Source organism: Melospiza melodia, chromosome 6, assembly GCF_035770615.1.
Source record: "Melospiza melodia melodia isolate bMelMel2 chromosome 6, bMelMel2.pri, whole genome shotgun sequence".
In the NCBI taxonomy this organism is placed as follows: Eukaryota; Metazoa; Chordata; class Aves; order Passeriformes; family Passerellidae; genus Melospiza; species Melospiza melodia.
Window position 1 is genome coordinate 15,931,567 of NC_086199.1, and position 26,162 is coordinate 15,957,728.

Consider the following 26,162-nt stretch of genomic DNA (forward strand, 5'->3'; position numbering starts at 1 on the left):
ACCAGCTGGTTAAAATGTTCTCTTTGTATCTTGGATTGCTAAAAATAACAAAAGTGTAATAAAAACTTTGACTCTTAGTTTTCAGGTGTATGCTGTGGGAGTGCTTTAGTATTTATCCAAAGTAAAAAGTGCATTCTTACAACCCCCATATCCCTGTAAGAATTCCTGCTTGTTAGTACTGGTTTCATATTATGCTGTTTGTATTTTAAAATAATTTTAAGGCTTTTTAACCTTAGAGGGAGGACTGTCATAGTCTCTGGTAACTTTACTTAATTGTGAATGAGGTTTTTTGGGGTTTTTTTTGGGTTTTGTTTTTTTTTTTTTACTCCCCTGCTAGTCTACCATTTTTTGAAATAAGTTCATTTGATCTTAAGTAAGAATCTTCAAAGTGTAGGCCAAAATCCTTTTCTATTCTTTAGATGTCTGAGAAAAACAGGTTTCATTTTCAGGCTAGTGCCTTCTACTCAATGACACAGAAATTTGAGACTCATAGGCAGTAATTGCCCTAAGTCCAGAGGGTCTGGCTTCGAGAAGATCAGTTCTAATCTGACAGGTTAAAGTAAACAAAGCATCCTTCCCAGACTATTCTCCTGCCTGTTCGTAGCTCAAACTCAGCTATGATAATGCCTGGAAAATGGAATAGAAAATGCTAATTAAAAGCCAGATGTTGTTTGTGACCTGACAAAGTGTGGTGTGGACACAGCCAGCCTTGTGTGGCTGGGCTGTGCTGGCAGCAGTGGCAGTGGGGGCTGTGCAGTGCTCTCACGAGGCTCTGGGGCTGTCAAACGGTGGAGCAGCCCTGGTGTGGCTGAGCTGTGCTGGCATTGGGTGTGTGCAGTGCCCTCACGGGGCTCTGGGGTTGTAAAATGGTGGAGCAGCCCTTGCGTGGCTGGGGCTGTGCTGGCAGTGGGTGTGTGCAGTCCCCTCACGGGGCTGTGGACTGTCAGATGATGGAGCAGCCCTTGTGTGGCTGGGGCTGTCCAGGGAGCAGGGTGTGTGCAGTGCCCTCACGGGGCTGTGGTGCTGTCGTTGCAGTCGGTGCTGGATGAGATGATGGTGGAGCAGCCCTGGTGTGGCTGTGCTGGCAGTGGGTGTGTGCAGTCCCCTCACGGGCCTGTGGTGCTGTCAGATGGTGGAGCAGCCCTGGTGTGGCTGGGCTGTGCTGGCAGTAGGTGTGTGCAGTGCCCTGACGGGGCTGTGGTGCTGTCGTTGCAGTCGGTGCTGGATGAGATGATGGTGGAGCAGACGGACCTGGTGCGCCTGCGCATGGTGCGGATGTCCAACGTGCCCGACACGCTGTACATGGTGAACAACGCGGTGCCGCAGTGCTGCCACGTCATCACCCACCAGCAAGTGAGCACCAACCAGAGCAGCCCTCCCTCAGTTATAGCCAACGAGATCCCAGGTGAGCTCCTGAGTGTGTCCTGTGCCGAGTCAGCTCCTGGGAGTGTGGGGGTGGAGTGAGTTTCAGTTATTGAATTCATCATTTCCTCAGAGAGTAGTTCTGCACCAGGAATAGTCCTTCTGCTTTGGTCTGTCCTAGAGACATTAACTGGTTTTGCATGGCAGAGTAACTACTTGGACAACAAAACCCTTGGACTGGTTAAACACAGTAGAACGCTTGCTGGTGCCTGGCTCTCTATTCTCAGAATTTTCTATAGGGTTCTCAGTTTTCTACAAACCAGTTGTCCAATATAGGTAAGATCTGTGAGTCTGGAAAACTTCTTTCAAAAATCAAAAGCCAGAGAACATAATTTGTAAGGAAATCAGCTGAACTCAGTATGCCAGAAAAGTACTGGAAATGAGAATTCAAAATACATTTACTTCAATTTACAAAATCCACTTTAGCTTTGAAGCCAAACCAGCTTAATTCTTTGTGGAAGAATGTGTCAGAGTGCATTTTTATAGGCTCAAGTAAATATGGCCTCTCCTGACTTCAGGATGATTGGTGTGACATTCCCCATAGGCAAGCCAGGAAAATACATACTAAATATATTTTGTCATTTATGCATATGAACTTTTGGTGTCAGACTGGAAGAATTTATCTAGCGAGGTTCCTAAAGCATCTAGCTCTTCCTGCCTTTCCCCTGTCCCATTAATACTCAGTGTGCATAGAGAAGACACTGTCAAAGCTTGCAACTGATGACAAGTTGGCAGGGTCAGTGGATGTTTTGGAGGGCAGGATTAGATAGCTAAATGACCAAGATTACATTTTAATTCAGTGAAGGAAAATGCTGTGCTATGGCATTCCCCATTTTATAAGCTCTTTATATATCAATTAGGTCTCTCTTCAGTCAGCTATGTTGAAAGGAAGTAGATAAACTGTTCCTACAGATGCTAGACCCAGGACCAAAGTAATGGATTGAAATTGCTGCAAGAGAATTTAATTTGAAGTGTTAGGAATATTTGAAACACTGTTTAGTTCTAAAATTTCTAGGAAATTTTGTGGAATGGTTTTGATCTGTTTGCTTCTTGTAGTCTGGGAAGGAACTTGATAAAGCTGAAAATGAGCTTCTGAGAACTTACTTTTGAAAAATTTGATAAAAGTACCAATTGTTTGTTTAGAAATCTGGAGCCCTCAGCAAAAGTGTGGCATCTCAGCAGTGCATTATAGTACTTGGACTTCCCTCCCTAGAAAAGTGTAAATATACTTAGCATGAATTGAATATAAAGTATTTCATGTAAAATGGGACTTTGATAACACTTTGCTCAATCCTAATTTCCAAAGAATTTGAGAAAGGCAGCAGGTTCTCAGAGGTTTTCAGTGTTTTGCCAAAGTTCTCATGTTCTTAAAAAAACTAGCTCTGTTGGCAAGCATGAGACATCTTGACCAATCTGAAACTCCCCTGTGTCTTGGTTCTGTACAATTTAATAGGTAGGAATTATTGCCAGTCCTTTGATTTGAACATAGATACGAGCTCTGAGCCCGGCCAGTAGTTGGAGTGCAGGAATTGTGTCCTGGTAACTGTTTGCTTTGCTTAGTCCTGTAATTAAGCAAAAGAATTGATTGGTTTGCCAGTGCCTTTTTGCTAGAATGGGCAGATGGGACCCATTAATGTGAGGAGATTAAAGCCTGTCCCAGCCTCTAACTTGTACAGGAGTCCATCCTGAAGCAGGGATGGAGCACAGGGAGCCCTGGGGGCAGAGCTGGGCAGCGTCACCTCCCTCTGCCCCTGCTTCTCCTTGGAGCCTCTGCCTGAGCACTGTGTTTGCACAAACCTGCTGGCAGTGTGTTTAGTGCTCTTCCTGCAGCACTATTGTAAAATTAGTTCAGCTGAAGCCTGCTCTAACTTGAAGCCAGGTTCTGCAAGTGGTTGGGTTTCTTTACGCATTTTCTAGTTTCAGTCTAAATTAGAAGTCTTGCAACTGAGATAATTGTATTTTTTATACACATAATCTTTCTTCCATGTGTTTCACATGAATAGTAGTAAAAAAAGAAACAAAAAAAAAACCTAGGGTTTGAGAAGACAGTGTTTTTAAATGAAAACTCTCTATCATTTTTATGCCTACTAGTTTGGAGATCTGCTTCAGACTTCTCTTATAGCCTCTTTTTTAAGTATTAGCAAAATACTGGCTGTAGCTAAACATCTGGTTGCTAAAACAGGTTTTCTCAGAAGAATTTAAGTGTGTGGAAGGTAGAGCCTTGAAGACTGGTTAGAATGGGTTCCTTCCCTCCCCTCTCAGTACAGGAACTCCATTAAGGAGGGGAATATTTTGCACTGCATTTTACATATACTTCTCCTTCATGTACCAGTGTAAACTTCATGAAATTGGTACTAGTTGTAATTGTGTGGTGTTTCTCCTTCTCTGTTATGCAAATGTCTTTTCACACTGTTTGCTGTATGATCTGGTTAATTTTTATGAGCTTTCATTACAGACATCTATCTGGTCATGGTAGTACATAACACTTGTAAAGCTGGTAAAGGATCAGACACCAGGACTTACATTTGTCTTCCCTATTTATATGCACGTTTTCCTTAGGACAGAAGCACCACAGAGAAATATCATTCATCATCAAACGGCAGTAAGAAGTGGCATGAGAAAGTTTTGCAACAGGATAAATACCCAAAGATATACATTACTTTCTTTTGGAATGGTTTTTTTTAAATTATTTCAATATGAGTGCATAAAACAACATAATTTTAACAGGTTTTTGTTGGCTTACACTTTGTGTAACTTGTGTAAAATGCCCTTTCTCTAGTTACATACTGGTGTTATGTCTTTTGATTATAGAACTACATTAGAAGTATGAAATGTATGCCAAAAAAATCAATGAATTCTTGGCCTGTGCAATTCATGAGGGAACATTCAGTTGTTACTTAAGATATCCTGCCCCCACCTCAAATCATGGAATTCCTGCATCATGAGGGGTTTATAAAGAAAGCTCTATTTGAGGCTCATTCTAGCAGAAGCTAGAGAAGCGATGTATGTTTTTATCATTTGTAGGATGTGTGTTGTCCCATGTGACTTAATGATGCTCCACGGAACATTTGTTAAGTTGAACGATTCTTGGCAGAATGTTTCTTAAAAAAAAAACCAAAAGCCAGGGCAGCCTGATGTTAGATTTTTCCTTCAGAATAAATCTAACCATTGCAATCAAAGTTACTGTCTGACAGTTGAAAGAAAGGCCTCTCTTATCCCCCCTGCATTGTCTGTTGTCCCGCAGTTCCCAGTCTGGTGGTGGTGAAGGAGATGATCCGGCGGCTGCAGGAGCTGCGGCACACGGAGCAGGTGCAGCGCGCCTACGCCCTCAACTGCGGGGAGGGCGCCACCGTCAGCTACGAGATCCAGATCCGCGTGCTGCGCGAGTTCGGCCTCTCGGATGCTGCTGCTGAGCTGCTGCAGGTATGCAGCATGGCTGGGGGAGAGCATGAAGGGACTGGGCTGTGTGCTCTGCATAGGAGTGTGTGTACACTTGCTGTGTGTACACACAAGTGCTTTGAAATGCCTGCGTGACTGTCCAGGTGCAAAGGCCAGTTGCATTTGATGTGTGATTTTATAAAGCTCTAAGTGCAATGTATAAATAGTTTTCTCAAGAGTCATTGCCATTCAGGAGGCTCTTATTGACACAAATTTTGGAGACAAATTAAAACTGCTAAAGGGAGTGGATGAGAACAGTAGAATCATAACTTGAAACTTAGATTATTATTTATTCTTAAAACAGAGAGGAGGAAAAGTTGTAACTTATGCTTTAGCTCTGACCGTACATGTGAGAGCTGGGAAACTGAAAATCCCTCTTCTGTTTATACACTGGTGCTAAAGCAAATGCATCTGTTGGTCAACTTACAGTGAATCTGATGCTTCTTGTCTTATTTCAGAAAAGCCCCAATCAGTTTTGCATGGTAGCTCTAGTCACCTTGTAGCGTTGGTGAGCTTGTATGTAGCACAGCCAGGCAGTTACAGTATTAGCATGTTTCTGAGGGTGTTAGTTGGGGAGATTTTTCTAGATGTCTTCCTCCTTTGTCTGGTAACATGCTGGGTCTTTTACCTCTGCAGAATCCTCACAAATTCTTTCCTGATGAGCGATTTGGGGATGAGAGCCCACTGCTGACAGTGAGACAGTCTGGACGATGTCGCGTCAACAGCACTCCCACTGCAGAAACCATGTTTACAGAACTGGACTCTTTCGTGGCCTTCCATCCACCATTGCCCCCTCCTCCACCTCCATACCACCCACCAGCAACTCCTATTCACAACCAGTTCAAAGTGGGCTGGAAGCAAAGGGTGCCAAGTCAACATCCCTCCCGTTCCTTCTCCTACCCGTGCAACCACTCTCTGTTCCACTCGTCGCGCGCCGCCCCCAAGGCCGCCGCTCCCGTGTACCTGCCCGGCGGCAGCGCCAAGGCCGCGCCCCCCGACTGCACCAACACGGCCGCGCTGGGCCGGCAGACCGTGGCGGCGGCAGCTGCTGTCATGGCAGCTGAGAAACAAGTGGTAAGTGTTGGCATTTCTCCTCTTTTGCCTATTTCTGGCCACTCAAAGTACCTCATCGAAGGAGCTGGAGAGAATGGTTGTGGTGGAGTACCTTGGCTTTGTTATATGAAGTCAGCATCTTTGTTGGTTAGGAGGTTTTTCTACCAAACTGTCTGTCAGGATTCTCTATCCTAAAGGCAACTGAGAATCCCTATAGGAGAATGAACATTCCAGGGCAGGAGCATTGTTGGAGGGCCAAATGGCACTCAGGAATCTTCTGAAATCATAGAATATCCTGAGTTGGAAGGGACTCAGAGGGTCTGTTTCAGTGTCCAACCACCCTGTGGGTGAAGAACCTTTCAGTCCTGTCACTGGTCACAAGAGAGATCAGTGTCTGCCCCCCGTCTTCCCCTCACAGGAAGCTGTAACTGCAGAGGGGTCTCCCCTCAATCTCCTCTAGGCTGAACAGACAAGTGACCTCAGCAGCCCCTTGTGTCGCAAATGTAGTTTGGTCTACACTAAAACAAAGCATAAGCCAGCCTCAGTAGTGCACACTGTAATTCACAGGTAGAAGTAGTGGGGATATTTTGGCTATTTACAGGTAAGTAGTCTGAAGTAAACAGGTTGTCTTTATACATGTGTGAAGAGTATGAAAGCTTTACGGCTGAGAAGACAAGCGTGAGTATTGAGAAGTATTTGAAAAGGAATTGGCAAGCAGAAATTGGTAATTGCTGATAAAAAGGAGTTTGTAACAGCATGTAAAAGCAGTCATTATAGTTGCTGAACTACAATATGATGCAATAAAACCAATAGACTATAAGATATCCAGTAAAGACAGCTTTATAAAATACAGGAAGTGCTGAATGAAGAATTTCATAATTTATTTCTGCAGTGAAAAAACTGTCAGTGCATAGTTGTGCCACATTAGGTGCAGATTTGATCCTCAAGTTCTGATTGGAAAAATGGATTTTATTTTCTTCCTATTAACAATTGTCTTAAATATTTTGCGCTTCTTTTTTTATTTTAGAATAAAATTTATAACTTCATATTAGAAATGTGTGCCATTGTTTGGTCAAAGGTGGGATTCATAGCATGTCACTCTCCTTTGATCAGTACTGACTTCCCTAAGGAAACCATACTGTAACCTTTTTCATATCGGAAATATTTCTGCCAGAATGCGTCCATAAGTAATGCAAGGGGGAGCATAGGCTTAATGTAGGTGATATTTTTGTTCTGTATTCTTTCTGCAATTTGTGAGTTACTTAATCAATGATTACTAAAGTTGCTTTCGTGAGAAATAATAAATGCAAGTAGAAATTCTCACTCTCCTGTCTGGAAGGCTGTGATATGAGCAGTTCTGCACTGAGGCAAGCATGGGACAGGTGAGAAGAGCGCCACACAGCAGCTTCCATGTACTCTGTGGGTCTAGTGAGCCCTGTAACTGAGGCTCCCCCCTAGCCTGTCCTGAGCACACATGTCTGCAGTTTACTGACTTTAAAATGGGGAAGCAGAAGGGTTGTGTCTGTAGTGATGACAGGTGTGTTGTGGCTTCCCTGCACTGTCTGTTGTGGCAATTTGTTGGGCTCTGCACCAAGTTCCTTGTTTGGTTGATAATTGTATATGGCTTAAAGCAAGCCTGCCTTTAAAAAGTTCAGCAGTACATTGTCCTTTAAAGCATGTTCAAGGCAGGATGCATTTAAGAGGAGTAAATGTAATTGTGACATAACAGCTTCATGAAGGAGAGAAGCAGGAAGGTGAAGGTTGGTGGATAGATGTCTTCCTTAAACAGTGCAGGAAACTTGCAGGCTGAAGTTGACAAGACTAAAGTAGATTAAGAAAATGCCATTTTAAATTACAAAAAGTATCCTAAACAGTTTGTGTTTAGCTCTAGTCTTTGTTTCCATGGACCCATTTTTTTTCTTTTCCAGTGCACTCAGCCCCTGCTGAACGAGCTGATGCCGGACATCGCGATGGGGGTGTCAGCAATGTCTCTGAAGGACAGAAGGTTGCCCGAGCTCACGGTGGACACGGAGCTGAGCCAGGCGGTTACAGAGGTAGGGCCCGGCCCACCCCAGCACATTTCATGCATTCAGAACAGACACCTGCCTACTTCTCGGAAAAAACATGCAATAGAGCAAAAAATAGATGCTCGAGAAAACCCACAGGAGTATCCTGACTTCTATGACTTCTCCAATGCTGCATGCAGGCCCTCCACTCCAGCACCCAACAGGCACAGTCCTTCACCTTCACAAGGCATTTATTTTGGCCCAGATTTGTACAGCCACAATAAGGCATCACCAAGTGGCTTAAAGTCAGCCTATCTACCTTCCCAGATCTCTCCTAAAAAGCAAGAGGATTCTAGGAGGGAGTACCTGCTCTCCCAGGATGGGCATCAGCACAGGCAGAAGAATGAGCCAATACACCTCGATGTCTTAGAGCAGCCCCCCCAGCGGCTGGACTTGGCACTGGCTGCCCAGGAGAGTGCTGGGAATGGCCCTGTTCACGTCAGGGGAAGAACAAAAATGGAAACGGATTTAACCTACGGGCTAACCTCCAACAGACCTTCCCTCTCTGCATACAGCTCTGACGTGCCAGAAGAGAGACCCAGTAGGAGACTGGCAGATGATGAGCCATTGGAACATGGAGCACAGAGAAATGCAGATTTGGAAAGGGAAGATGGAGTAAGCAGAGGAAGGAGGTCTCCAAACAAACCAGACTTCCTGTACAAAAAATCTGCCCTATGAAAGCAACCTCCACTATTTCTCTGTGCCTAAGAGTTGTAAACATCCCATTCCTTGCAACTTTTGGCCTGGCTTCTGTCAGAGAAATTCTTTCATGCCAGCAGAAAAATTCAGCTTTGCTCACTTGTTTTGTACATACATTGCTTTATTAGAGACAGCATGTTATCAGTTTGGTTTTAATGCTGCTTCTGGGTTTATTTTGTTGCAGTTTTTTTTTTGAGCAGATTTAATTCAGCCTTTTAAAAAAACACAAACTGGTACCTTTTTTCTACAACCTGGTAGCCTTTTGCACCTGTACATCTATTTTAGTGTATTAGTTTTGTACTAATATGTTAAACTTTAATGTCACATTTAAAGGACTGTATTTTCATACTTTTGCATTTACCCTTTCACATGCTGATTCTCTATGTGCATTGGGTTGCACATTATGAAATGTATTTTCTTATGAGATAATAACAGTGCGTTTATTTTTTAATTATAGGAATTCCAAAGAACAGCACATCAAAAAAACTACATTTTTAGTTGAATTTTTTTTTGTTTGTTTAGATCGAAATCTTCCTGATTTTTATGACTACAGCAAGAATCCAATCTAATATTTTGTTTGAAAAGTTCTGGCAGCTGGTCTTATCTTTAGATACATAGCAAACCCACTTCAAGAATTATATTTGGGGTTTTAAAAATCCAGAGGGATATTTAGGAATCCAAATTCCTGTGAAATTCACTGGAATATGACAGTATGAGTCTGTTTACTTTTGTTTCGGCCGTGACCATGGAGGACTCCATGATCACCTGGAAGCAGGAAGCACTTACTAGACAGACTAGAATTGCTGATTTGCCCATTTAGAAATAAATGTAGAAATACTGTAAAAATTACAGTAATTACTTGTTCTTCCAGCTGCTCATCTGTGGGTAAGCCAAGACCGGGTGAGCGGATTCCTGCTGACTCCTGGGGTGTCAGGAAGCTGAGGCTCGGAACCTTCGCTGTTGCCCAAACACGTGGGAGGGTTTCCCTGCCGGGGTGACAGCCCATGGCCTTGCTCTCTCCTGCCTGTGCTTTCTAAAGGGCTTCACTCTCAGTGACAGTGCTCCTCTCGTGGTGCTGCCCCACAGGTGCAGCTGTTCTGTGAGCAGGATCCAAGGGAAGAGTCGCTGCTTCAGCATCACCACGCTTTGGCGCTCTTAAATTACACCTCCATTGCCTGATTTGCTTTTTGAAAGCACAGAAATGAGATTGTCCTGTTAGCAGGGTGTGAGGAGGGGAGGATGCTCATCTGGGCTGGCTCCTGCCACTGGGGCAGGGTTCAGCAGAGCACCAGGGGAAGGGTTACAGTTAGGAATTACATCCTTAATACTCATGGTGCAGTTCTAACCACAGATTCATTGCAGTCATTGATCCCTATCTGATGCCACTGCAGAGTAATGATTGCTGGTAAGGTCCTGTTTAGTGGGAGGTTAAATGCAGTTTCTGTAATGAATTTTTCTATAGCAGAAAACTACAGTCCCAGGTGTGACCTAAGGACTGCTGTTAGGTTAGGTAGGATTGTTTCCTGCAGCTCAAAGTGCTTAATACTGTTTAACAGAAATCTTGCTGCAACTTTACTTTTGGTTTTAGTTGATAGCAAATTCTTACCTAATGTGTTTCATTAAAGTATGGAGGGCCTAGTAACAACACAGTGTTACTGAAATATATTGAGTTCTGCGTTTCCAAACTACCAAATAGCTTCTAAATGAATTAAGATATGGGTTCTTTGAACCAATAAACTCTGTGTCTCCTGCAGACACATCTATAGGCCTGCTTCTGTAGTGGTTCTGCAGGTGTTCCTTTTGAGATGCAGCCATGGAAAGCATGGGGTAGGGCTGGAGCAGAAACTTGCCTAAACTCTGCAGGTGATATGTCTTGTGCGTGAGGGGAGATTTTTTTCCTCTGTCAGCTTTTTTTAGTCTTGTTTTTTGCCCACAGTCAAGACACTGGGTGGTCCTGGCTTCCTCACCCACGTGTGGGATTTCCATGGGACTGTGGTGTAGGACACTGCTAAATGCAAGAAGGTGTCAGTGGGGGGATGCTGCTGCTGCAGGTTCAGGGGCTGAGGCTCTCTGGGTTTCTCCTGAAGAGCTGAGCACAGTGCTGACTGCATAGCTCTAACCACACACAAGGGTGTCATCCTCACCAGAACCAGGACCTTTCAGCACACACCCTGAAACTCCCTGGACTTGCATCATGTATGTGTTGGTAGCTTAACTACTAAAAAATTACAGCTGCCCTCAGAAAACTTATTATTCTCAATATTTTTGCCTAAAACTGATAGATGTACTTCAGGAAAACTACTTTGATTATCACAGTTTGATGTGGCACTGTGCACTTGGGCAGAGGTGGGACTGAGATCTACAGATAAAACTCTAAAGCTTGAAATTTGGGGAGGGGGGTGTGGCTGATGAAGATGAGAAGTTCTGAGGTTATGTTTTGAGGGAAATCATGAAATGCTTTGGCTTTGGAATAATAATTTCTAGTGAGAAATGCCTCTGGGGAGGACGTGTCTGCGTTTTACAATACAAAATCGTTTCTGAAGTCTCAGGAGCTGTGCAGTATTAAAAAAAGGATGAATTAAGTGTTTAAAAGTAGATGCAGAATGAAATACAAGTCCTTCTGAGGCCACAAAGACAATCAGGCCATATAGACAATCTGTTTTCACTTGCATATTTTGAATTGGGAAGAAGATGGCAGCTAATGGCAGCTGGTTTGAAGTGGAAAAGAAGGATTTCTTGAATTACTGGAACTTTATTTTTGTACTCCAGAGCAGGATTTCCTACTTGGGATGTGCAGAGGGGTGAGACCATTTTTCATGGCAGCGTTATTCAGAAGCCAGTGTTCATCCTCCATCTCACTTGCACACCACACATACCTTGCTACCTGCTACTCCTTGTTCTCTGTCTACTGAAACTTTGGTGCAGAAGCTCCTTGTTTACATGAAGCACTTTCTGATTAGGCTGGAAATTGACATCTTTTCCTTCTATAAATTAGATGGAAATGACAGATTATTGACTATTTTGCTTGAGGATAGAGTTATAAACATTGTTTTTTTGAATGAGGGAGACTCATGTTCCTTGTTCTGTTAAAGAGAGAGGTCAGACTTGCATTTAGTGAGCAACATGCAAAAAGGTCTTATTCCCTTTTCCCCAAACCCAACTCCTCTTTTCCTTAATATATGGATGAATAACTTAATTCCTAAAACACATTCTTCCTTTGAAATGTTTTGTTGTTCCACAGAATTACTGTAGTTGTGTATTAGTAACTGCTGTGTTGATTGGCAGTTTCATGTTGTATTTTCCTGTTCTTAAGGATTTTCACTTATGAAATTTAAGGCTGTGGCCACCTGTCCTTGTAAGCCTTGGGTTTTGATCCCAGAATGTCCCAAATGTATGTCTTTAGGGGTTTCTTTGGTTTGGGTTTGGGAAAGGGGTGGGGGCGAGGGGGGTTGGGTGTTTCGTATGGGTTTTTGGTTTGGTTGTTTTGGTTGTTTTTCTGGTTTGTTTGGTTTTTTTTGAAAGAACACTAATGCTGTTTGAGGCACTGTTCTAATAATTGTATGCTTCTATGGTAGAGGTGGTGCTGAGCCCTGCTGGATGCAGGGAACAGCTTTGAGGGAAACTTGTAAAACCACATTTGGGGTTTCTGTAATTACCTGTACTGCCAGAAGGCAGCCCTGCCCTCGGCAGTGTTAAGAATTTGTTTCTTGTCCTTGTGTTGTTACTGGTATAAAGTCAAGTGCCTTCAATGCTAAAGGCTCAGAAAACTTTCTTAAACTGACTTCATGTCCTATGCAAGTGTTTTTTCTACAACCTGCATAACCAGTACTTTGTAAAACTTGTTTACGCTTCAATTGTACATAGTGTTTTTTTAAAAAAAATAGTATTTTTATTTAGGTACCTCCAAACTTGAATTCTAGTCTTGTGTGATGCATTGTAAAACAATACATTTCTCTTTTGAGTACCATTACAGTTGTAAAAAGGTTTTCACTGGTTCTATTTTTCTACTGTTGCTGAGAAGCATGTAACACTGACTTTATCCTACGTATAGTTGGCATTTCAAATAAATGGCTTGTATAGAACGTGGTTGTGTGGCTGCTTCCCCTGAGCTGCTGCTCCTGGCTGCACCCAGCACCCTGCCCTGCTCACTCCAGGCTGCGGTGACTGGGGCTGGGGTGAAGGAGCCCCTCCAAGTGAAAAGGCTTTTGGGAAAAAAGGGGCACAATAATGCTGTGAACACCAAAGCCGTGGTATCAGCCAGTGTGTAAAAGAGGGGTTTGAAATGAGTCACTGATCAGGCAGTGAATACAAGTGGAAAGCATTTCAGTGAAGTAGCTCTGTGACTCGGGCTGGAGCCTGCCTGAGGCCGTGCCCTGTGGAAGGCAGCAGGGCTGCTCTGCGCTGGGCCTTGGGCCGCAGCCCTGTGGGCAAGAAGTGGGTGTTCATTTTCCCATCAGAGCAGCTGGACAGACGTTCAGTACCCAGCATTCCCAGGCTGCAGTTTCCCTGCCAGGTATTCCAGCTGACAGTTCATTACATCTGGGTCTCAGGAACAAGTGCCTCACTGCTTCAGAGCAATGGCTGAAGTTCAGAAGTGTCATCTGGCCTGGTCCCACTCTGGTGTACAAGAGCAAAATACCGTGAGTTACAATCTGACACGGAGCACAGGTGGGTTAGGAGAGGGAGAACTGTGTGGTCTCACATGTTAATTACTGACACCTTCACTCCCACACCCAGGAAGATGAGTTCTAGGAGCTTCCTAAATTAGAAAATTTTAACATTTTTTCTTACAGACTGTCACTTTGGAGCAGTGCTTCTAAGCCGGCCAGCCTTAGAGGAGAGGAGGATGCCTGCCCCCTTTGCTTAGGGGAGGCTTTTTGCATTGGAAAGGGAGACTTGGAGCTGGGTCCCCTCAGGTGCACCCTGCTTCAGTCCAGGCTGATGCCAGGAATGGACAGTGCTCATCTGGCCCTGTGCTCTGCACCTGGAGCCACAGGAATTCTACATTTGAACTCACTCCTTCCATCAGTGCTGTATTTTCTTAACTACAGCAAGGCTGGCACCAGGCCATAAAGCATTTCTGTGATCACTGGGGCCTTTCCTGTGGAAGACACAACTGCCTTTGGGTACCCTCTCCCCCACTGAGTTACAGAAACTGCAGCACAGAGGAAACATGACCCTGTCCTGCTCTAAACTGTACTTGCCAGCAGGCTGCCATCCCTTGTTTCACACCTGGGTCAGGTAGAAACAAAGGTCTAGAAATCCTGGGTTTGATTAGCCCCATTGTGCACCTTGGTGGCTTGGCTAACAGCTCATCACTGGGCTCCCTGTCTGCCTGGTTCAAGGATGTAACACTACAGCAGCACTGAGAGAAAGCAAGACAGTACACAGTGGAAAGTTATTTTAATCTTTATATATTGTAGTTAGATGTGCAGTTACAGCTCCTGTAACAGTTGCTACCAAAAAAAGAGCATGTACAATACCCAGAGTTAAATGTAAAAGCAAACAGGAAAGGGCCCTGGGGGTCGATGACACATTGAGCATGAGTCAGCAGTGCCCTGGCAGCCAGCAGGGCCACCCATGTCCTGGGGCATCAGGCCCAGCACCCCCAGCCAGGCCAGGGAGGGGATTGTCCTGCTCTGCTCTGAGCTGGGGCAGTTCTGGGTGCCACAATATAAAATAGACACAAAGCTGTCAGAGAGTGTCCAAAGGAGGGCAATGACCAAGGTGAAGGGCCTTGAGGGGAAGCCCTGTGAAGAGGGGCTGAGGGCACTTGGTCTGGTCAGCCTGGGGGGCACTGAGGGCAGACCCCACTGCAGTTGGAGCTTCCTGTGAGGGGCAGCGGAGGGACAGACACTGATCTCCTCCCTGTGGTGCCAGGACTGAGGGAATGGCCTGAACTTGTGCCAGGGGCAGTTTAGGTTGGATATCAGAGAAAGGTTCTTCACCCAGAGGGTGGTTGGGCACTGAGCAGGCTTCCCAGGGCAGCGGTCACAGCACCAGCCTGACAGAGTTCAAGAAGAGTTGGGACAATGCTCTCAGGCACATGGTGTGACTCTTGGGGTGTTCTAGGCAGGGCAGGGAGTTGGATGTGATGATCCTGCTGGGTCCCTTCCAACTCAGCATAGTCTGTGTTCTATGAAGCTGCTCAGCTGAGCATCTATGCTAAACTACTGTTTGTAAATAAAATGGTCAGAAACAGTTAATAGTGAGAATGATAAAGTCTACCTTTGCTTTTCAAAAACCATTAACATGGAAAGGCAGAATAGTACCCCATGATATAGAAATCCTCAAAAACTAGAAATTTAATGTAGGTTTTGGGGTCTAACTACATTAGGATCCAAACTTACAAAATCTTAATTTTTAATTGCAGCTACGTATAGTCTTAAAAGTCAGTGAAACATCTCCTGTCCCATGATTATCACAGTGGTTATAAAAAGAACATTCCATATTGTAGCAAAATACCAGGATGCTGCAGTGTTTTCAGCAACATTTATAAAGTAGAAGAATTTGCTGTAGGCTAGTTTTTAAAATCAAAGCATATAACAAACCCCCCCATGCTTAGTTTGTAATTTAGTACCTCCTCCTAGTTCTTGTTTTTGTTCTGATGAGCAAATTAAGATCATCTGAATTTTTTTTTTACCATAGAAATCATCCCTGCCCAATACTAGAAATAAGTATTTTTAATGTATCAAACCAGACAGAACACTGTGTTGCATCAATCCTAAGCTCTGCTTCCCCATTTGCAAGCAGCCCGGGCAGGCAGCAGCGCTGGCTCAGCCCGGCCCGGCCAGCCCCGGGGGGCCGCGGCAGGGCAGGGACAGGCACAGGGACAGGGACAGGCACAGGGACAGGCAGCTCCTGGCGCCGGGGCTCACCGGAATGGCTGCAGCCCCGGGGCAGGAGGCAGCGCCATTGCGGCAGGAGAGCGGGGAGCGCGGGCAGGGCGGGGCAGGTTCAGCACAGCTCGGCTCCAGCCCGGCAGGAACAGGGGAGTGCAGCACACGCTGCTCCCGTCCCGCCCTCCTCCCCGGGAGACACGGCCGGCTCTCCCGGGAATGCCAAGTCCATCGGTACTGAAATCCCTCTAAGCGCAATGTAAGGATTTGTTAAGAACATGTTTTAGGTGCTACAAATGAAGGACGTATTAGACAAAATGATGATGTTTCTTGGACAGCTGGATTTTGATGAGAAGCCAAAAACTGAAGATGCTTTTTCTGTTTGCCAGTGAACATTGTTTAGCCAGTTGTCCTTTCAGACCCAAACCCTCTCAGTCTAACTACAGTAGTACTGCATCCTGTTAGTCCGTCGCCTTTTCCGAGACTGAAATTCTTCAAAGAAGTGCTGAATGTCTTCTCTTTTAACCACCTAGGAGAAGCAGCATGAAACCCAAGTTGTGGTGGAAGAGCTTAATTAAAGGATCCTGTTTTATCTCCACACATAATACACAAAGCACAGAAAAACCAATACCCTGAAATTTCTCTGGTACAGCTTTCCTGTTGCACTGAAGGAGAGGATTAATGCCCAAATTCTATTGTAGGTAATACAAAGAGGGAAATGAGCTTCCCAAAGGCAGAACAAAGACATGGACCAAAGCTCCCAATGGCATTTTAATGACTTTGACCTCTTGCTTTTATCATCAGAAAATTTAACACAAAGCAAGATTTTCACTAGCTTGCTTCAGGTCATTCCAATGTAACTAAGAATGGCAATACAGCAAGTCAGCCAACAAAATGCAAGTGATACTTAATGATGGCATGCAAATTCCTGCAGGAAAACAACTGACAAGACTGACAATCATGGTCAGTCCTTATTCTTCTAAGGGTTTGGAGTCAATCTAAGAAAAAACAGAAAATTTAAGACCTTGTCTTCCTGAATATCTTACCTAGAGCAACAGAAGTTTGATTTTAATGTAAGAATTGCTCTCACTACCTTGCAGACAGATTTCTGTAAAGTTCCCATTATCTCTCAACAATGTCATTAAGGAATTGTCAAACTTGAATGAAATAAGGGATTTCAGATTTCTACTGTAGTACCAGCAACTCCAAGAGACAAGAAAAAACATTACAACAGAACATCATGGTATTCACCACCCAGCCCTCAGCAGTTCTTTAAAACACATTTTCTGGCAAACAAATTCTGGAAGTTGCACCTTACCGTGCCCTCATCTGCAAACCTCCTGAGATAGTCAGTCAGTTCTGTCTTCAAATCATTGTATTCTGGATGGCAAAACAAAGGAAAGAAAGCAACAGTATTTGTTAGGTTTACTTCAGACAAATCTAGGTTTGAATTAGATTATAAATAACAATAATGTAAACATGAGAAGCCTAACAATTTATGAGACTAACCTATGCAGTGTGAGTGTCTGTTGGGGTTGATTTCAGAGATCAGTGAGTGAATCAGTACAGGTAACCAACAGACTGGCCCTGCTCCCAGCTTCCCCCACACAAGCACGTGTGGAGCGTGGTGGGAAGGCCCAGCCTGCAAGTGGGGACTGGGACACTGTGACACTGTGACACTGTCCTTGCCGGAGTGCAGAGCCCTGGCTGGAGCAGAGAAACAGCTCCAGGTGTAAAACACCTCAGCACTGCCTTGTCACTGTGCTCTGCAGCAGAGCCACAGGGCACACCTGGCTGGCACTCCCAGCCAACAGGAGATTGCCAAACAACAGAACAGGGTAAGATAAATCAGCCAGACAGAAGAAGTTCAAATTAATGTTTAAATATTCACATCATAATAAATCACTATCATCACAGTACCTAAGATGTTAAACAGGATGAAAGTTCATACACCATGCAGTGTCTCACTGCAAATTAAAGTTGTAATGATGGGCCAGAGAGGACCAATCCTGACTGAGGTGTACAACCTGTCATACAGCTGTCTGCATGTAACTTCAAAAATAATTTGACACTACACACTATACATCAATCTCTGCAAACTGCTCAGGTAAAATGTGTTAAGAGAGACTCTAAAAATGAAGTTGTATTTACCACAGATGAGTTCCACTTGCTGCACTCTGTTCATGCTGTTAAGGGTGTCCATTAAAGGATCTCTCCTCTCTGTCTCTTGGTCACTGGTACCTTTATTTTCATAGGCCAAGACAGTGTCACATTCATCTGTCAGGAACTGGACTTCAAGCTCTGAATACATTTTCTGGAGAATGAAGTAAAATTGATGTGACAAAACTTCTCAGATGGAGGTGCTCTCCCCCAGTGTTTCAGAATCTCCTCTTAACAACTTCCAGTCAACACTGGATTAAAGCAGCAAAGAAAATACAAACATTTAGAAGCCCTTTCCTGCTATATTAATCCCACAGGATTCAATGTGAATCTTTAGGTGGAATGAAGGGAGGTTTCAGCATTAAGAACATTCACACAGATTTTACCTAAAGCTTCTCCTCAGTGATGGTGTGGGAGCTCCTCCCTGCCTGTCCCACATGTGTGACGGTAATGAAGAGAACATACATACCAAACATACATACATATGAAGAGAACATACATACCAAACATACATACATATGAAGAGAACATGCATACCAAGCAGTCTTCACAAGTGCATAATTTGCTCCTCCAGTTGGATGGCCAAAAGGTGGCAGTATCTTTTTTTACAAATGGCTTGCTTTGGAGCTCTTTCAGCTTGCAGATGGGCTCCTCACTCTTAGTAACTACCTGAAATAAAAGGAGAGTGTTCAGTACTCCATAATATCACTTCAAAGAGACCCTGTTCTTTTTGGCATGTCCTTCTCCTTAGGCAAGAATTTTCTTTTGTCTCAAACATTTATTTTTATAAACAATATATTACTATATTACTATCCACATGAGAATTCTGATGTGGTTTCAGCAATTTCCACGGGAAATTTCTGTATAAATTTTCTGCAATAACTGTAAGTATTTAAGAACTCAGAGCTGGACCATCATGCAAGTGCAGTTACACCACATCCTGGAACAAACAGAAGTCACCTCAGTGTACTGGGCAGGTGGCTGAGAAGGGACAGATGCAGCCCATCTGCAAACAGACACTACACCTGTCAACAGCCCTGCCCCACAGCTCACACTGTGCTCCACAGAGACTGCAGGACTGAAGAGGAGCATGGGAACAGACTGAACACCCTTCCCTGAGCCTGCACAGACTGAGGTGGGCTTCCCTTCAACTGTCAGCAGCATGAGGATGTGCAGGTGAGAGCAGAAGGCACATTTTACCTCAGGACAGGCAGACCCAGAGCTAGTGGATGGTTCACTAAATTGTTCCAATTGCTTTTCCTCCTTTGTGTCATGGTGTTCCACTCCACCTTCTTTTTTTATTTCTTTCTTCTGCTCTTCACTTTCCTCTACCTTCAGGACAATCCCTTCATCTTCAAGGGAGCTCGCTTTGGTCAAAGGAGGAACTGGAAGATAGATACCCATTAATAAAAATAGTGTGCCAGAAAAAGTACAGGTCACTACAGGCATTGTCTCTGCTTCTCCTATTCTAAAACACTCTGCTTCCCAAAATCTAAGCCCTAGGAGAGGGAAGAGGGTATTTCAGAGCTCTTCACTACAATGTTTGTCCTTCTTGACACCCCTTGCAAGCTATCACAGTGTCAGTAACTGTCATGTGCTTTTTTGTCACGTGACTGGGTTGGAGTTTTTAATTTTCTCCAAACACACCTCAAAAACACCACCACAGATCAACTAAACTAATCTCTTGTTTATTTAAAACAAGTTTCTGTTTGATGCGATTCAAGTATGGGCCCTGTGACAAAGCTGGTTAGAAGGAGGAAAACGAAAACCAGACAAACATCCTGTTCTGTACCATTTACATTAGAAGGAAAAGAACTCCAGGTAGCCATCCTTGAAAATACCAGTGAAATTTTGGGCACATAAGGAATCTATCAGCAGCTGACAGAAGCAGTAATTTTAGGACACTGTGAGAAATTAATTCTTTCTACAGAATTCAAGTCATCCATTATTTTAAGTCCAGAGAGCTGGTGTGACCACAGGGAACGTGTGTCCTGAGCACAGCCCCAGCCCTACCCAGATTAATGTTAAACATATCCATTCCAGGGCACTCTATCATTCACTCTTTGCTGCTCAGAGCATCTGTAAGAAGTGTTTGTCTCACTGCTTCCCTTAGGATGGCTCTTCAGTTCTTTGATCAGTTTAGAAATTAAATTCCTGGACCCAAGTATTAAATCTTCACACATTTTGTGCTAGACATCTTTGATAAAGTAACTAGAAGCAAGCAGCACTGAATCAAGATTTAAGAATGAAAACGGCTTTTTATTTTTTTTTTCACAAGTAACTGCCACCCCTCATGTTCCACTGCTGAAGGTGATTGCCCAAGACAATTAATATTATTTTTCCAACCACGTAAAACCAGTATTATGTCATTAACCAACCATGTATGAGAAATACATGCTTACAAAATACTGGCTCAGATCTCTTGACTTTCTTTACCTGCTAATTGGGATGCATAAGCCCATAGGAAATGGCAACGTTTCATGCAGGCCTGGCACACCATTTCATGGAAGTCTCCACTTTCAGGGGGAATTGCACCAAGATGCTGTCAGAAAGCAGTGAGCACACAGAAGTGAAACATCTATATTGATCACATACTGAACTTGAGGAGAATTCAGTCCCAAAGTTGTCCATAAATTGATGAGAATTATTTGGGCAATTAGAAGCACTTAGTGGCTTTCTTCTGAAAAAGCATTCCTGCAAAGCTCACAGTATGCAGCACAACACTCTTCATTCATACACTTAATACAAAAGAAGTTTATCTACAAGAACCCATCATTGAAGCCAATCATATTTTTTTTACTCTTTGATCCTGCAACTTCAAGCATGGAATTTCACTTGTGCTCCTCAAGGCACAAGAGGCTGAATCCTTAATGCTTACCCATTAAGTAGGGCACCCACTACAGTGCTTGGCTACTTTCAAAAGACTTCCCTAAAGTCTGGAATCAAGAATGAACAGCACAGTCTGTTCCTTGCTACTTGAAGGAATGAAGAGTTTAAAAGACATTCTTTTGAAGGAAAAACTATTCACATAGTTGATAATGATGTGCCTCAGTAAGAATCTTTTCCTCACCAACTATGCTGATGAGAGTTTTCTGTTGCAGGAAGAGCTATTTGTCGGGGATGAGCCATTTGTCGGGTGCAGGGAAAACTTGGGACGCTCAATGAGATCAGCAAGCTCCGTTTGTTGAAGAGAGCATCAGACACTTACACAGCAAATAATAAGCTCATGAATATGCTGTAATTTACACCGTCCATTGGCCACACCACAACATCAGCTCTTCCCCATTCCTCAGGGGTTACATCTCCCTTTTCTCATGTCTCTTTCACTGTTTGTTATCATACTCCAGCTGGGCCCAAGGACACGCTATCTTGCAGGTGCAGGACTTGGAATTAGCCACGGCCTTGTATTTTTCTAATTCTTAGCTACTCTCCCAACAGTTTTCTAATTAAGGAGACAGTTATAAAGTTATTGCTTTATTCTGCAGTGGTAACTTTCAAAGAGGTAGGACTCTTCCCAGTATGTTTTAACTGGAGTGGACAGCAGTGCAAGAGTAGACTTTCAATGCTCCTTTACATGAGCTGTAAACAAATGCCTTGCAGCTCCTGTAATAATCTCCTTTGAGGAGTACAGCACACCTCCCAGGTAAGAATCACCATACAAACCTAAACACCAACTCCATCCTGTGCAAACGGCAGTTCTGCTATTTATAGTTTCCTTACCCTTCCATGGAACCAGTCTTCACAAACTATGCACTGGATCATCTCATCTGGAATCTAGATGAACATTCATGTTATTAGCATTAATAGCAACCTCCAGAATCTCTCACCAGTACCATGCAAATCCTGCTCAGTGGATTGCATTTCCCTCTTCACCCCTCACAGGGAGCTCCCATTAGTAAGTAGTTAGTGCTTTGTTGGCCAGTTTGCTCCCCTCAGGTTCAGCACATGTCATCTCTCCCATGACTGAGGCTGTGAAATCCCATTTATTACTACAAAACCAGTCTTCCCAGCAGGGCAAGACTTTCTCACAGAAAGGTGATAAAAGTTAATACACTACTGGTATCCTTCATCCTATAAACAGAAATGCATGGGCAGCTCAGCAGAAGAAAGATACTGATATTCACACTGTCATCAAGTCTGTGAAAGATGCCAGAATCAAACTTAACTGGACACCACACAGGACAGTATGAAATGCTTTGTTATTAAACAACTATTAATTATTTCTTCAGAAATGTTTTTAGCTGCCTCTGAACTTGAGAGAGGGGGAGCTTATAAAATGGGGTTTTTTTGGTATTTGAAAGACTTGTGGACTCGTGCCTTCTGTGTTCTTTAGGACACCTGATTCCTGTGACTGCAAACAACAGCATGCACACCAAATGCAGTGCTGTGTTTTAGTGTTTCAGAGAGACAAAAAAGTGTTCTGGCTACCACCTGGGACTGTAGCTAGTGCTACAGGACAGGACAGACTGTCTCCATCCCAGAAGCCTTGCCAGAGCAGTGCTGCAGGCACAGGGAAGCACATTCTGATCTCTCCTAACACATGAAATGCATTTATTCTGCACTAGGCCACATTTCTCAAGGTTATGATAACCCTGTTCCCTAGGGGAACTGTGCAACTTCAGGGAACTGCAGCACCATTTTGTCCAAATGATGACTTGTCCTCCTCATCTGTCTCTAAGGCATAAACATACTTTACTATTAAAAAAAAAATTTCAAGTCATTACTTCACATGACACATGAAAACCAATGTGGAACATAAGATTTCTTGAAGTGGGATCTTCCTTGAAAAGTAGCTCAGGGATCACCCTTTGCACAGTATCTACCATAAACACCATCTATATATGATTGCTACTGGATTTTGTATTTCTTACCTCATCTTCAGGATCAGGGTAAGGTCTTTTGCATGTACAGTACAATCCATAGAAGTTGTCATTATATTTATTTCCTGAATTCACCTTACCCTTTTCCTAGGAGCAAAGAGAAAAAGTTTCAAAAGACAAACTAAAGACAGTAAATGACAAAAGACAACCATTTCTGTTCCCTTTTAATTCCTAAAACCATCATTATTGTCAGCAGCCTGAATATACAAAAAGAAATATATTCTCCAGACACCTCTGCTTTACACTGAGCAGCAGATAGGGCACATGAGGAATGCTAAAGTTCAAAACTAAAGAGGAAAACAGTCTGCTCACCCTTGTAGCAAATGGCAACCACGGTGTCAGACAGATTAATGGACAGATGCTGAAGCTCACTTAACCTGTACAACTGAATTTTCACTGAACTGAAGCAGAAGGAACAACCATGTGATCCATTTCATTGACTCAAGTGAGAAATGGTAACATCTTAAACTGTCACAGGTGTCTGTAGGGATCACTGCACCGTGACTTTGCTGACTAGCTCTGGATCTAATTCAATTCTCCCAGCACAAAACAGGCATACACAAAACCACTGTTTGTTTCAATGTTTGAGCAGCTATTATCCTGGGAGCACCAGTGCAAGCAAACCAAGCAGCATCCTGTTGCTGCCTCACAGAAGATTGAGACTGCAGTTAATTGAAAAGTTCAAAATGCCCACCAAGGAGAAAAGTAGAGGCAGCTTAATACAGTAAAGAGACATCCCATCAGTAAGCTCTGGTGACAAACTATTAGGGCACTAATGCCATCACAAAGAAGGAAAGGGAATTGTCCCTCTGACAGCAGCACAGCCTTAAAATTTCTTATTGCAACTGCGAAATTGCATCCCAAAAGGTTATTCTGAAACAGCTTAAAGCTAATGAGATGTGTCAATGCAGAAACACCACAACCTGCTCCTGGAGGTGTGCTGGCCATGGATGCAGAACTGCTGCCCTCATGGACGGCAAGGACCAAATGTTCCTTCTGCTCCCAGCATTTCCCTTCGGTCCCTCAACAGTTTTACTCTTTGCTGTAATATTCCCACATTTTCTAACTTCCTGGGAAGACTGGAGGCACGGCATGAATCAGCACTGGCTGAGGCAAGGCACCACCCACCCAGGACTGTTATTTTGACTCCGAATGCCTGAAACCTGTCTGAAACTTACCGGGAGTAACTTGCACTGCAGATTTTTGAACTTGCTATTTCCACAGTCACAGCGGAAATTCCTGAGAGAGAAAAACGTGGCGTTTCAGGGTTTATATGAAGTGAGAACACGCTGGGTTTCGTATTCTGAACAATCCCCAGCAGTTTATCAGGAGCCACGAGGCTCCTACACGGCCGCTCCCGCCCCCCCGCCCGTACCTCTTGGTGTAGAGCTCGAAGAGGCGGTGGGTGCCGTGGCACTCGTAGCTGCAGGCCAGGCAGATCCCCGCGGGCTCGGCGCCGGGCGGTGTGCAGGTGCTGCAGGCGTAGAGGGCCTGCCGCTTCACCGCGCCCTGCGGGAGACACCGACCGACAGACAGACCGACGGACCGAGCGTGAGGGGCGCTGAGGCGGGGGGGGCTGCCCTGCCCTGCCCCGCCCGGCCCCGCCCCTCGGGCACGCCCCTGGTCACGCCCCGGGCCCAGGCCCCGCCCCCGCGCCCCGAGGCCCCCGGCCCCGCCCCCACCTGTGAGTAACTGCAGCGCTCGTGGTCGCTGCCCCCCAGCACGGCCCGCGCTTCCTTCTCCAGCTCCTCGTTCTCCGCCAGCACCTCCGCCAGGGACACCACGGGTTCCTCCGCGCCGCTCCCGCCGCTCCCCGGCTCGGCGCCCTCCGGAGCCGCCGCCTCCATCGCCGGGACGCGAAGGCCGAGGAGCGCGAAGCGAGGCGGGAAACGCGGGCCCGAGGAGGCGCCAGGGGGCGCCACAGCGGAAGCGGAATGGCGCGCGCCCCACGTGACCGTGGGCGGCGTGTCACGGCGGGGCGGGGCGGCCCGCACGTGACCGGCGGGGCGGGCACATGAGCGGCGGGCGGTGATGGCGGAGCTGGCGGCCGAAACGGAGCCCGAGCCGGGCCCGGGGCGCGATCTGGTGGCGGAGCTGCGGGGCCGCGACGGGCGGACGCGGACGGTGCGGGTGCCGTACCCGGCGGCGGCGGAGGGCGAGGCCGCCCAGCTGCGCGGGCTGCGGGCGGCCCTGAGCGAGCTGCAGGAGCGGGTGGTGGAGCTGCTGGCGCCGCTGGTGCAGGAGGAGCGGGCGGCTGCGGGCGGCGCGCGGCGCGGTGAGTGGCGGGGGGGGCGCGCCGAGGGGGCTCCGCCGGCCCCGGGGCGCCGCCCGCGCCCCGCACCGTTCACCCGCGCCCGCCCCAACTCCGGCAGGTGCTGGCGGGGATGACGACGACGACTACGATGACGAGGAGGAGGATGAAGGCGAAGACGAAAACAACGTGGACGCGGCGGCGAGCGGCGATGACCCTCCCGTGAAGCGGACGAAGGTGCAGCAGCCGTGAGGGCGGCGCTGGAGGCCGGGCCTGCGCCCGGACAGGCTGTACCGACTGTACCGACTGTAAGTGTCCCGGGCCCGCTGCACGGAGCCGCTCCCGCCGCGCTGCTGCTCCCGTTTAAATGCGAAATGCCCATCCCGACACTGCTTTAATACGGAAGCTTTTCCCAAAGGATGCGCCTGGGCGTGAGCAGCGTGTTGCTTACAGGGTGCCAGTGTTATGGTGGCGCCAGTTTTTTGTAAACTAGTTGGCAGGTACAGACTTTTCTCACAAATCTTCTGATTGGTATGTTTTTTAATAACTTATTTTGAGTCACAGTATTTCTTCATGTGACACCACTTTTAAAATAAAGCAATAAAACCTGAAAAGAGTTATTTTGTCAAATATGATCTTTGAAAGACAGCTTGTGTTTGTATGGAGAAAAAGCAATATAAGACCACTATAAGTATCAAAATTAACAAGCATGTATAGGACTGTGCCTGTTCCTGTACAGTCCTACCGTGCAAGATTATTTTTGCCTATCATCAACACGGTTTGGTCACCTGTCAGTCAAGAAGCTTCTGTGAACATGTATAAAACACCCTTGATAGTCATTTTATAGAGCCTAAGGCCTGAGAGTTCTCTAGCAGAATTTAACTGCCTGAATGAATACTGTGAAAAGTACTTTGGGGGGTTATTTTCATTTTCTTGTGTTCTCTGGGCACAGTTTGTTTATATATTACGGGACTTGAGCAAATCTTGAGACTTACATATGTAGGACAAAGTGTGGAAATAAATGAACTTTTATGAGGACAAAATTGTCTGCATTCGTTTGAAATGCAGGGAAGAGCCAGAAATGAGGTCCAGTAGATGTGTCCTTGACATTTATGTACTCAGATACTCTAAGATACTCTTGGCAGATGGGATAGAAGCAGAACTGAAAAGACCAACTCAGGTTGTACACCTGTTTTCCCTTTTCCTCCAGACAAACCTTCCAGAAATGGTATGAACTGTCTAATGGCTGATTAGCAACATTTAACATTAGGCAAGAATTTGTGGCCTTTACCTATAAACTGTGTAAACACTCCACTGGCATGTCATGGACTGAAAATGTTTGGTCTAAAGCAAC

At 45.2% G+C, this 26,162-nt stretch overlaps 3 protein-coding genes across 6 annotated transcripts in view; 2 read left to right on the top strand and 1 right to left on the bottom strand.

Moving 5' to 3' along the window:
* BTBD7 (BTB domain containing 7) overlaps positions 1–12,760 on the top strand; it is a 51,821-nt gene extending 39,061 nt beyond the window's left edge. For all 4 annotated transcript variants that reach the window (XM_063160074.1, XM_063160075.1, XM_063160072.1 and 1 more), the window contains 4 exons: positions 1,216–1,405; positions 4,667–4,845; positions 5,497–5,934; positions 7,842–12,760. In XM_063160074.1, coding sequence (XP_063016144.1) covers positions 1,216–1,405; positions 4,667–4,845; positions 5,497–5,934; positions 7,842–8,657 — 1,623 coding nt within the window. In that variant the 3' untranslated portion in view covers positions 8,658–12,760. The remainder of the gene's footprint in view (positions 1–1,215; positions 1,406–4,666; positions 4,846–5,496; positions 5,935–7,841) is intronic.
* Positions 12,761–14,072: 1,312 nt separating this feature from the next.
* UBR7 (ubiquitin protein ligase E3 component n-recognin 7) lies at positions 14,073–24,419 on the bottom strand. The gene is made up of 11 exons (XM_063160077.1): positions 24,240–24,419; positions 23,933–24,066; positions 23,736–23,796; positions 22,549–22,644; positions 21,398–21,451; positions 20,114–20,219; positions 18,878–19,062; positions 18,215–18,346; positions 17,669–17,831; positions 16,836–16,897; positions 14,073–16,046 (listed from the first exon to the last, which is right to left on the bottom strand). Exons 1-11 carry the CDS (start codon positions 24,402–24,404, stop codon positions 15,954–15,956), a joined length of 1,251 nt encoding a protein of 416 aa, XP_063016147.1. The 5' UTR covers positions 24,405–24,419; the 3' UTR covers positions 14,073–15,953.
* A 169-nt stretch (positions 24,420–24,588) lies between these two features.
* GON7 (GON7 subunit of KEOPS complex) lies at positions 24,589–25,422 on the top strand. Its single transcript, XM_063160078.1, has 2 exons — positions 24,589–24,832; positions 24,930–25,422. The coding sequence occupies exons 1-2, from the start codon at positions 24,589–24,591 to the stop codon at positions 25,058–25,060; spliced, it is 375 nt and encodes a 124-aa protein (XP_063016148.1). The 3' UTR covers positions 25,061–25,422.
* The last annotated feature ends 740 nt before the right edge of the window (positions 25,423–26,162 follow it).